The 13,104-nt window shown below is 42.6% G+C and overlaps 1 protein-coding gene across 1 annotated transcript; it reads left to right on the forward strand.

Annotated features, from left to right (window-relative positions):
- The first annotated feature begins 9,493 nt into the window (after nt 1–9,493).
- On the forward strand, nt 9,494–12,766 carry srd5a3 (steroid 5 alpha-reductase 3). Its single transcript, XM_020492770.2, has 5 exons — nt 9,494–9,828; nt 10,059–10,213; nt 10,346–10,537; nt 11,439–11,570; nt 12,423–12,766. The coding sequence occupies exons 1-5, from the start codon at nt 9,608–9,610 to the stop codon at nt 12,680–12,682; spliced, it is 960 nt and encodes a 319-aa protein (XP_020348359.1). The 5' UTR covers nt 9,494–9,607; the 3' UTR covers nt 12,683–12,766.
- Nucleotides 12,767–13,104: the final 338 nt, after the last annotated feature.

Genomic DNA, 13,104 nt, shown 5'->3' on the forward strand with positions numbered 1-13,104 from the left:
TTGACCCAAGTTAAACAATTTAAAGGCAATGCTACCAAATACTAATTGAGTGTATGTGAACTTCTGACCCACTGGGAATGTGATGAAAGAAATAAAAGCTGAAATAAATAATTCTCTCCACTATTATTCTGACATTTCACATTCTTAAAATAAAGTGGTGATTATAACTGACCTAAGACAGAGAATTTTTACTAGGATGAAATGTCAGGAATTGTGAAAAACTGAGTTTAAATGTATTTGGCTAAGGTGTATGTAACCTTCCGACTTCAACTGTAGGCTACATTGCTAAACATACTGTAAATTTCACAAATTCTTTGCAGAATTTCATTAAATGCCAAGAAAAACTCATTACAGTTATTGTTTTATGAAGTTTATTTGGGTTAAAAATCTACTTCTTGAGAAGTTGATGTCAATGGGTCAGAGCCCTTTACCTGTCCTTACACACAGGGAGCTGTATGATAACCAGTCACTGGATCCTATCACCAGCAGAGTCACGTTCTTTGTAAATAGAGGCCGGCGCCCATCTAGGAGAGAGCGAGTCCTTGAAGCTAAAGAAACAGTTTATACTCTAAGACAGTGGGGAAAACTCACCACGCGGTTAGGGATTCTGTATCGTGTCTCAAAACACCCAGCGAGTAAGAAGAAAATATTCCAATATGTCGTACCTGTGTCTTTGAGAGGCCTTGTGTTGAAGGGAGTTCATGATGATGCTGGTCATCAGGATCAGCAGCGCACATTTTGGCTCACGAGACAGCGGTTTTAATTGGAATCTATGGAGAAGGATGCCAAGGAATACGTGGCCCAATGTAAGAGATGTGTTTTGAGTAAAGCACCTGAGCCTGAAGCAAGAGCCCCACTTGTCTCCATTGTGACAACGGCACCTTTAGGACTGGTGTGTATTGATTTCTGGACTGCAGAAGATTCAAACAACAAGTCTATTGATGTGTTAGTAGTGACTGATCACTTTACTAAGCTGGCCTGTGCGTATCCATGTCCAAACCAGTCTGCTAAGACTGTTGCTCGTGTTCTCTGGAATAATTTCTTCTGCATTTATGGGTTCGCTGATTGTATCCATTCTGTCAGGGGTGCTAACTTTGCAGAATTACTTCAGTTATCTGGTGTTGAAAAGTCCCACACCACACCTTATTGTCCCATGGGTAACGGTCAAGCAGAATGTCTGAATCACACACTGGGTGGGATGATTAGAGCGCTGCCAGCTAGGTCCAAGGCTAAATGGCCTCAGATGTTGAACACGTTGACTTTCTCCTATAACTGCACTGTTCACGAGAAGGGTTTCCACCCTTCTTCTTGATGTTTGGACGCACCCCTAGGTTGCCGGTAGATTATATGTTTGAAAGTGTGCTGTTGGATGGGGACACAGTAGATGTGGATAAGTATGTCCAGTCTCTGGGTGAGGATCTGAGAGAGGCCATGACATTGGCCCAGCAGCATGCCAGTAAGCAACAAAAGAGACAAACCGAGGTCTACAACAAACGGTCTAAGGGTCACTCGGTGCAGAAGGGAGACAGAGTTCTACTTGCTAACAAGGGGGAGAGGGGCAAGAAGAAACTGGCTGATCGCTGGGAGAGTGTGGTGTACATAATGGTTGCGAAGAACAGCTCTGTAGCGGTTTTCTTCCGTTGAAGGAGAGGAGGACCCAAATGCAGCGTGGTTAGTGTTCAACATGTTTAATATAGACGATAAACGACAACACTACAAAATACAAAACAACAAATGTGAAAACCGAAACAGTCCTATCTGGTGCAATGACACAAAGACAGAAGACAACCACCCACAAAGTACCCACAGAATATGGCTGCCTAAATATGGTTCCCAATCAGAGACAACGATAGACAGCTGCCTATAATTGAGAAACAATCTAGGCAACCATAGACATACATACTACCTAGAAAGGCAACAGCCCCATAAACATACAAAAAACCCTAGACCAGGCAAAACACATAAATCCCCATGTCGCAACCTGACCTAACCAAAATAATAAAGAAAACAAAGATAACTAAGGCTAAGGCGTGACAAGCTCACTGAACACATGTCGTATCCAACACCCTGCCACTGGACGCATCAAAACTGTGCATAGGAATCTGATTATGCCAGTCAACGTTCTGCCTTTGCTTTCTTGGGAGGAACCTGAGGGTCACGAATCTCTATCGAGTGGTGACGTGATCTCTGAGATGTCTGCAGAGTCCAGCCAAATGGATGGGAGTGACACCAGGACTGTCCACTGGGTAGCAGGCCTTCCTGAGTCTTATGGGAGGATACTCCAAGAGGATGGTGAAGTCCCAGCTGATGGAAGTGAGGTGGAACAACCGTATGAAGTCCCCTTAAGTGAGGTGTACTCAGCAGAAGTGGACCAGAGAGATATCCACAAAGCCTACAAGAGTTCTAATTGCGAAACACAAAGCAAAATCTACAATGGAATGGTTCAAAAATAAACATATCCAGGTGTTAGAATGGCCAAGTCAAAGTCCAGACCTGAATCCAATCGAGAATCTGTGGAAAGAACTGAAAACTGCTGTTCACAAATGCTCTCCATCCAACCTCACTGAGCTCGAGCTGTTTTGCAAGGAGGAATGGGAAAAAATGTCAGTCTCTCGATGTGCAAAACTGATAGAGACATACCCCAAGCGACTTACAGCTGTAATCGCAGCAAAAGGTGGCGCTACAAAGTATTAACTTAAGGGGGCTGAATAATTTTGCACGCCCAATTTTTCAGTTTTTGATTTGTTAAAAAAGTTTGAAATATCCAATAAATGTACTGTATATATGTAGTAATCTAAGTGTCTTAGAATGATTCATTGAGATGGATGTTTTCTAACAACCTTTCTCTTAAGGCTGAGGTCACCTTGTTGCCTCGATCAGATTCTTTGATTTGAAAGACAATTTAATAATCAAACATCTAACATGGTTCAGGGATTGATATTCAATAGTTGGGTCTGTACATTACCAGAGGTTCTCACAGGCAATTCTTAGCCTTCAAACATTACTTCTCTGCAGAAAAACTCTAAATGTTACAGTCTTCTCAAACTTCTCGAACAATTTTTCTGTTTGACTGCTGATGGCTCTTTTCACCACAATATACTCCCGACCAGTGCCAAGAGAGCCTGCTATTCCATTATGAAAAAGATAGGCAATTGCGAGAGAGGGAGAGAAAAATAGACCCAATCCCCAATACTCTCACTCTCAGCTTCGTATCCTCAAGTCTTTCCTGTCTCAGCCTTCAGTATTTATGCTGCAGTAGTTTATGTGTCGGGGGGCTAGGGTCAGTTTGTTATATCTGGAGTATTTCTCCTGTCCTATCCGGTGTCCTGTGTGAATTTAAGTATGCTCTCTCTAATTCTCTCCTTCTCTCTTTCTTTCTCTCTCTCGGAGGACCTGAGCCCTAGGACCATGCCTCAGGACTACCTGACATGATGACTCCTTGCTGTCCCCAGTCCATCTGGCCGTGCTGCTGCTCCAGTTTCAACTGTTCTGCCTGTGTTTATTATTATTTGACCATGCTGGTAATTTATGAACATTTGAACATCTTGACCATGTTCTGTTATAAACTCCACCCGGCACAGCCAGAAGAGGACATAGCCTGGTTCCTGTCTAGGTTTCTTCCTAGGTTTTGGCCTTTCTAGGGAGTTTTTCCTAGCCACCGTGCTTCTACACCTGCATTGCTTGCTGTTTGGGGTTTTAGGCTGGGTTTCTGTACAGCACTTTGAGATATCAGCTGATGTACGAAGGGCATTTTTCCTCAGTCATTCAGCAGGACTGTTGATCCCCAGTTTGTGGTTCTCAGTTCAGTTTTATCCCAGTGTCATGTGTAATTAGTGATGTCTCTCTCAAAGCTGATGGTGGTGGTCTATGAGGGCACAGGACAGATGGGGCAGCCGTGGACATGGGGCCTAAGGAGGGTCCAACTCTGGCCACAGTGAGCGAAGGGAAGGTGGACGGCAGTGAGGGGAAGGGGACAGGAAACAGTCCACGCTTCCCCAGACAGGATACTGCGCTCCTCTAAGAGGCATCCTGGAATCAAACGCCTCAAAAGCAGGACTGTCTCTTACACAGAAACACACACACACATGCCCTAAACACGTGTCACACTGTACACAAGGGAGCAGCTTTTGATACATACATATACGTTACTCTCTCACACACACACACACACACACACACACACACACACACACACACACACACACACACACACACACACACACACACACACACACACACAGTCACACATAGAAAGCACTGAGTAAGCTGAACTCTGTCAAACCTGACAGTGATAGTGCATACCAAGAATAAACCAATCAATCAAATAAATAAAACACTTTCCATATCTATCACACACACACAAAGCCAAGAATACAGTGGATATACACAGTAAACACAAACACCTCTCTCTCTCTCTCTCTCTCTCATCCATGCACTCACAATAACATAAAGTACATGCTTAGACTATTGTAGACCATTCTGTCTCCTGTGGGAAAATTGATTCCTAATTAAGTGACTGTTGTACTGCAGACACAGAATAATTACTATAGAGGAAGAGGAGGACTGAATATATAGCCTCGTAATGAATTTCAGTTGTCATATATATCATGTCCAGGAAGTGGCTTTATCCTTGAGGCATATAAGAACAGAGTAGACCAAAGCTACTGCCATTAAATCAAAGGAACTATAACTGAACCTGGTTGGCTAAAGAATAACTGCTATTAGGTCAATTAAAACATTATTTGGTCTTGCTCCCCATCGTAGGCTTACAGTACTTTTATGAACACAGCTCACTGTAATCAAGCAATATTATTACCAATTATTTTAGACACTATGGAGCTCAGTGTCTTTTCCGTTAATAACAAAGATTTTGTCCATCCTGTACACAACAAGTTTGCCATCGGAATCTTAACATCCATAGTGTTAAATGTAACATTTTCTTAGAAATTATATGTGACCATCTCAAAGTCTTAAACTAACACTAAGTGTTGATAAACTAACACCCCAAAAGTGTCGAGTCCATAACACCATGGGTGTTGCAAATTCCAACTTAAATTAAAGATCATGACCATTCCAAATCACAATTTTTATGAAATTGGATGATATTTGGATGAAATCAGATCAAAGTATGAAACAAAATAGTTGCTTCTACATTGATGAAGTTTGATCATAAAGTTACTGGTCCCCTCCCCTATGTCAAACACTTAAATTCAGAAGGCGGGACTATTAAGGGGATAGGGTGACATCACCCTAACTCTCTCATTTTAATACACCAATGGTAACATGATATTCTGTTACCCAATTTAAATAAGTACCACCTTGTAACCAACATCGGAGAAGGCGTGTTTGTAGACGGGTGTGGAATATTTCTTACATTATTAGCCCAGAATTTCTGGGGGGAACTTTTGGATATCAGAGCGACAGTAACTCACCGGCAATACCAATATTACGACATGGGAATACGACTTTCCCGAATTGGATCCTTTGTTCGTACCCCCCAGGGCAATCGAACTGATACCAGAGGCTGATCCAAAACACCGCCAGCAGAGAAGATGTATACGGAGATCATCAGAGATTGTAACATACTTGCTTCACAGAAACATGGAATTCTCTGTATATACTGTCTGAGTCTATACTGCCAGTTGGGTTCTCAGTTCATCGTGCAGACAGGAATAAAGATCTCTTCCCGGGAAGAAGGGCGGGAGTGTATGTTTCATGATTAACTACTCATGGTGTGATTGTGACAACACAGAATCTCAAGTCATTTTGTTCACCCGAACTAGAATACCTCACAATGAAATGCAGACCGCATTGCCCCTCAAGAGAATTCTCTTCGGTTATAGTCACAGCCGTGTATATTTCCCCTCAAGCCGATACCACGATGGCCCTCAAAGAACTACACTGGACTGTATACAAACTGGACACCACATATCCCGAGTCCGCGTTTATTGTTAACAAAGCTAATCTAAACGCTACCGAAGTTCTACCAACACATTGACTGTAGCACTCGCTCTGAGAAAACATTGGACCACTGCTACTCAGCATTTCAAAATGCCTACAAAGCCCTCCCCCGCCCTCCCTTCGAATAATCTGATCAAGACTCCATTTTGCTCCTCCCTTCTTATAGGTAGATACTCAAACAGGAAGTACCTGTGCTACGGACTATTCAATGCTGGTCTGACCAATCGGAATCCATACTTCAAGTGTTTTTTGATCACGCGGTCTGGGATATGTTCCGGGTAGCCTCTGAGAATGACATTGACGAATACACGGATACAGTGACTGAGATTATCATGAGATGTTGTACCCACTGTGACTCTTAAAACCTACCCAAACCAGAAACCAGCATTCGCGCAAAACTGAAAGCGCGAACCACCATATTTAACCATGGTAAGGTGACTAGGAATATGGCTTAATATAAACAGTGTTGTTATTCCCTCCATAAGGCAATCAAACAGGCAAACATCAGTACAGAGACAAAGTGGAGTCACAAAAGACCCACTTCAATTTGCCCCAATAGATCCACAGACGATGAAATCGCCATCGCACTGCACACTGCCATCCCGTCTGGACTCCCAAGAGGAATACACCTATGTAAGAATGCTGTTCATTGACAATAGCTCAGCATTCAACACCATAGTACCCTCCAAGCTCATCATTAAGCTCGGGGCCCTGGGTCTGAACCCCGCCCTATGCAACTGGATCCTGGACTTCCTGACAGTCTGCCCCCAGGTAGTGAATGTAGAAAACAACACCTCCACTTCGCTGATCCTCAACACAGGGGCCCCACAAGGGTGCGTGCTCAGCCTCCTCCTGTACTCCCTGTTCACCCATGACTCTGTGGCCACGCACGCCTCCAACTCAATCATCAAGTTTGCAGACGACACAACCTGTTTACCAACAATAACGAGACAGCCTACAGGGAGAAGGTGAGGGCCCTGGGAGTGTGATGCCAGGAAAATAACCTCTCACTCAACGTCAACAACTGATTGTGCACTTCAGGAAACAGCAGAGAGAACACCCCCATATCCACATCGACAGGACCGCAGTGGAGAAGGTGGAAAGTTTCAAGTTCCTCGGCATACACATCACTGACAAACTGAAATGGTCCACCTACACAGGAGACTGAAGAAAATTGGCTTGGCATCTAAAATCCTGACAAACTTTTACAGATGCACAATTGAGAGCACCCTATCAGGCTGCATCACCGCCTGGTACGGCAACTGCACCTCCCACAATGGCAGGACTCTGCAGAGGGTGGTGCGGTCTGCCCAACGCATCCCTGGGGGCAAACTACCTGCCCTCCAGGACACCTAAAGCACCCGATGTCACAGGAAAGCCAAAAAGATCATCAAGGACAACAACCACCCAAGCCACTGCCTGTTCACCGCTATCATCCAGAATGCGAGGTCAGTACAGGTGCATCAAAGCTGGGACTGAGAGACTGAAAAACAGTTAAATAGCCATCCCTAGCACCTTAGAGGCTGCTGCCCTATAGACATAGACTTGAGATCACTGGCCACTTTAATAATGGAACACTAGTCACTTTAATAATGTTTACATATTTTGTATTACTTATCTCATACGTATACACTGTATTCTATTCTATTCTACTGTATTTTAGTCTATGCTCCACCGACATTGCTCGTCCAAATATTTATATTTTCCTTTACTTTAGATTTGTGTGTATTGTGTGTATTGTTGCGAAATTGTTAGATATTACTTGTTAGATATTACTGCACTGTTGGAGCTAGAAACACAAGCATTTTGCTACACCCGCAATAACATCTGCTAAACGAGTATGTGACCAATACATTTGATTTGATTTGATTTAGATAGCTACTCTACTGATGCCAAAATTTGACTGTAGGGTGTCAGCAAATATAATAATACATTTACCCTATTCATATATAGGGTAAGCTTGTTTGCCCTTTCATATGTGTTTTGTTTTAACTAGTTACTGGCTAGCTAGGTCTTCAGCCAGCATGGAACAAAATGGGGTGAAGGTTCGTTCACTGCAGTTAGAATGACTGCCACGGTAAGGAAGATTGATAAAGGAGACTACCTAAACCATCTAAATTTGAACCACCATCTCAATAATTTGTGAATAAGTCCAACCATTTACAGATTGGAATAGTTTAGAAAAATTTATGTTATTTATCTTTGTGCAGTATAAGATCAATTAATCAATCAATGTGCGTACAGAAACATAAATATTAAAACAAACTATTCTTAAAATCAACCTGCAACAAAACATGCAGGGAAATACGATAGGGTTACTCAGGGTTAACGGGAGTTAACTCAACACAGTTGAGTAACAACAACACCACGATTTTGTAAATTCTGTTGCTATTTTGTTATTATGCTCTTTGAACAACGTGCCCTGATTTTCCAGTAGGGAGGCAACCATCTGCCAACAAAGCCATTGTCAGCCATCCCTCTCCTGTTCTCATTTAGGATTGTCAGAAGCCAAGGCTTGTGGGCGTCATAGAGCATGTTACATGTGCGTGTTTGTCAGAGTCTCAGTTTTCATATATAGCTTTTAATGGTTTGTAGCTCAAACCATTCAGACTCTACATACATGCAGAAGAAATAAACAAATCCAATGGTACAAACCAGAAGTCTGTAGCTCAAACACACTATGTTTAAAAGGGGTAAGAAGTACAAAACGTGTCTGCAATACGGTGTGACTCATTGGGTTAACATCTTTTTAGCTTCCTCTCATGGATATGTTTTGTGTCATTTGTGTACATTTTTTCTTGTGTTTTGCAGGGACAGTGGAGACTAACCCACAGGTTTACCAGTGAAGGCTGGTTTGAGCTGGTCTCCTGTCATTACTTTCCTGAGCTGCTGATCTATGTATCTCTGGGGATTGTGTCTGGCAATCACACTCTCACCTGGTGGCTCATTGTCCTCTACATAAAACACAGGCCCTCACGCACTTTGATATCTAGAGTTCTGACTGGGTCTTGACTGCTGGAGCTGCTGTACCTCTCATACCGCCTCCAACAGGAGGCCCTTAAAGGAAATCAATGGTATAGATACAGTTAACATGGTTCTGCCTACATTTGCTGTACCAAAGCTGAAATAAAAATGTCTACAGGAAAGCAATAAATGAATGTTCCCACCTCAGCCACTGGATGACACTAAGGTTGAGTCAATGACAGTTTGGATATTTTGCATTGTGGATTGTTCTGAGCTGTTTTCTCAGGCAGTGGCTCGAACAGTCAAGTCAGAGGCTGTCAGAGGCAGAGACCGTAAAAAAAAAGACATTTTCAGAGGTCTTCTGGCCAAACTCTTGCTGCCACCTGCTGTTTACACCTGTAACATCAACAGCACATTAATGAATCGTGTTTTTTTAATCATCTTTTGATTGGATCAGTTATATCCGTAATGTATCATACAGTATGGTGGTTATTTATCTGATGAACTAACTAATACACGACTGTCCCTGTGTAGTCTTCAAACCCCGGCCCTAGGCAACGTTGTCAAGTTTCGGGTTACGGGTCGAGTTATCGAGACTAGTCCCTTTGCAGCGGTTGTGCATCGGAACTTGAATGCACCATTGGTGTTTCCAGACGGAGGTTTTTGAGTGCCTGACCGAACAATGCTAACACTTTTAGGATTTTGTGTTATTGATTTCCTGTGGTTATCCTTGGCTTTATGCTTTCTCTTAGCTTTTTGTGTCCACAGACTTTCACGTTACCTGCCGACTGAATGTGAGCATTCAAAACTGTATATATTATTCCAGGATCTAATCCGATACGGTAAAACCAAGGGACCGCTGAAACGAGACCACTGGCTGCATGTTTTTGATATCCCAAAAAGGTAATGCTCGGCCCTTTTGAGGAAATGGGAAAACATATTTCAACTAGATTTTAAATGACCTACTTCCATATATTTACTTTATTGGGTGGACGTTTATCAGCACAACGTAATGTAACAGCTGATCGGAAGTCCAGATTTCGAATGGTTTTGCAAGACTAGAGCCCCGATTGATGATGATGACACTTGACTGACTGTAGGCCACTGATTTTAATTAAACCTCTTCTTTGCAGATGGTTCTGGCACTTCTATGCAATATCTGTTGGCTGGAATGGTTTTCTTATTGTCCTGTCACTTAACATGATTGTATGGGGCCAGAAATTCCCATCATGGTTGACTGACATATTGGGATTCCTGACTACTGGTGGACCAGTGGCAGTCAGGCAAGGTAACTTTTCCAGATTTGGGATATTTTATGGTTACCTCATTTGTTTTCATTTGCTGTGTTGGCACTTGGTAAGACCAACTCATCATATTAGGTTGTATGTGCCTGTAGAACACTGACTCGTGTTTACTTTAGTTCCACAGGTGTCAGCTTTGCTGGTGCAGGTCCTGTTATGGGTTCATTCTCTTAGACGACTACTTGAGTGCCACTTGGTCAGCGTGTTCTCTGATGGGGTCATTCACATTGTTCAGTATATATTTGGCTTGGCCTACTACATTTTACTGGGGCTGACAGTGCTGTGCTCGGATTCTTTGATAATTGAAGGAGGTGAGCTTTGTATTGTATTGCTTCACAATTCACATACTGCTTGATGATCTTTACCGAACAAAAATATAAACGCAACATGTAAAGTGTTGGTCCCATGTTTCATGAGCTGAAATAAAATATCTCAGAAATGTTCCATATGCAGAAAAAGCTTATTTCTCTCAAATTGTGTACACAAATGTGTTTACATCCCTGTTAGTGAGCATTCCTCATTTGCCAAGATAATCCATCCACCAGACAGGTGTAGTATATCAAGAAGCAGATTGAACAGCATGTTCACATTGTGCTGGGGACAATAAAAGGCAACTCTAAAATGTGCAGTGCCACAGATGTCTCAAGTTTTGAGGGAGCATGCAATTGGCATGCTGACTGCAGGAATGTCCACCAGAGCTGTTGCCAGAGAATTGAATGTTAATTTCTCTACCATAAGCCGCCTCCAACGTCGTTTTAGAGAATTTGAAAGAACGTCCAAACAGCCTCGCAACTGCAGGCCACATGTAACCATGCCAGCCCAGGACCTCCACATCCAGCTTCTTTACCTGCAGATTGTCTGAGACCAGCCACCCGGACAGCGGATGAAATGGAGGAGTATATCTGTCTGTAATAAAGTGCTTTTGTGGGAGAAAAAAATCATTCTGATTGGCTGGATCTAGCTCCCAGTGGGTGTGTCTGGCTCACCAGTGGGTGGGCCTATGCCCTCCCATGCCCACCCATGGCTGCGCCTCTGCCCAGTCATGTGAAATCTATAGATTAGGGCCTGATTTCCTTATATGAACTGTAACTCAGTAAAATTGGTGAAATTGTTGCATGTTGCGTATATATATATATATATATTCAGTGTATTATATGTAATTGTGATATTTGTTATGCTGTTGATGCCAGACTGATGGTGTTGTTTTGGTAGGGAGCCCTGCTTTCCCATTGCTCTCCCAGCTGAGGTGGTACTATGTGGCTGGAGCTGTACTCTTCTCCTGGGCCTCTCTGCTGCAGCACCGCTCCCTGGTCTTGCTGGCCAGACTGCGCACTGGAGGATCAGGTGAGGTCATGCAGATCAGATGTCTCAATTATTAGTTCAAAATTACTCAGAGAGGACACTCGGCAAGTAAATGTTTGATCACATTAACCCTATCAGTCCCGAGACCCCAGCAAAAATCTGCTTTTTTTTGTCCATGCCTTATATTTATCCTCACAATTAAGTGTTTTACCATTTTCTTTTCAGGACAACGAGGGCTACAAGTAGCACACACAACACTTTGACACAATCATTTGCATTCATGAGTTGTATTGACAAATGTCAATTAAAAAAACAAGGTCACCCAAAGCAAAAAACAGATTTTTTATTTTTAATGAACGCTGTAAGTACAGAAATGGTTTGTTCACTGGGAAATTAATATCCAAATTGTCAGTGACAACTGTGTGGTGTTTCTGACAGCAACTATGTGAGCTTATTACAGTATAGACACTATGTCCTGGGATTTCCTATGATCTTTGTAGAAGAACATCATACATACTAACGACTCTTGTGTGGCTTGTGAGCATCATAGAGCAAAACATGTGCGTGTTTGTGAGAGTCTCGACTTTTCATGGAAAGCTTTTAATAGTTTTGTAGCTCAAACCATTCGGACTCTGTATATGTTTTTGTATAAAGGCCCCGGCCCTGGGCCCCTTTGGAATCCACCCTTGTCTCACAAACACTGCTCTATCTCAGCCCCGGTTAATTACGGACTACGGATGCAGAAGAAATAGATGAATCCAATGGTAAAAGTCCAAAATGTGCCAGCGATACAGTGGGACTCATTTGGTTAACATCTTTTTAGCTTCCCCTCATGAATATGTTTTGTATAATTTGTATAAATTTTGTCTTGTGTTTTGTTCTCCTCTTTTGCAGGGACAGTGGAGACTCTAGCCCACAGGGTTCCCAGTGGAGGCTGGTTTGAGCTGGTCTCCTGTCCTCATTACTTAGCTGAGCTGCTGATCTATGTGTCTCTGGGGATTGTGTCTGGAAGTCACGCTCTCACCTGGTGGCTCGTTGTCCTCTATGTGCTCTTCAACCAGGCGCTGGCTGCCCAGCTCTGTCATGAGTTTTACACAAGCAAGTTTCAGTCTTACCCACAGCATCGCAAAGCATTCCTCCCTTATTTATTGTAACTGAAGCCTGATATGAATAATGTGATTTATTTTGTACAACTTAATTTTCCAGAAAAATAAATCTAAAGACTTTGTTTGTTGAAATGATTGCATTGAATATCTATTTTTTTAATATAATAGATTTAAAGATTCAACAAATTAACAGGACAAGATTGATAAGGACACTGTTAGCAGCAGAAATCGTTTGTGTACATTGGCAAGGACTGATAAGGGAGTGCCTTGGCTTCCGTACTTAAGGTGACTTAATTAAGGTGCGGGGTTTACGCCAGGCCCTAGCCCAGTTTATGCTGTGACTGACAGCAGCAGCTCCACTAGATAATGAATGGCATTGGTGTCCATTTCGGTGTCCATATCCTGAGATTGGCCCCAACTTAAAATTGCAGTAATGACATCAATATTTAGAAAAGTCTTCCAGCATTTTT

Source organism: Oncorhynchus kisutch, linkage group LG10, assembly GCF_002021735.2.
Source record: "Oncorhynchus kisutch isolate 150728-3 linkage group LG10, Okis_V2, whole genome shotgun sequence".
Classification (NCBI taxonomy): domain Eukaryota; kingdom Metazoa; phylum Chordata; class Actinopteri; order Salmoniformes; family Salmonidae; genus Oncorhynchus; species Oncorhynchus kisutch.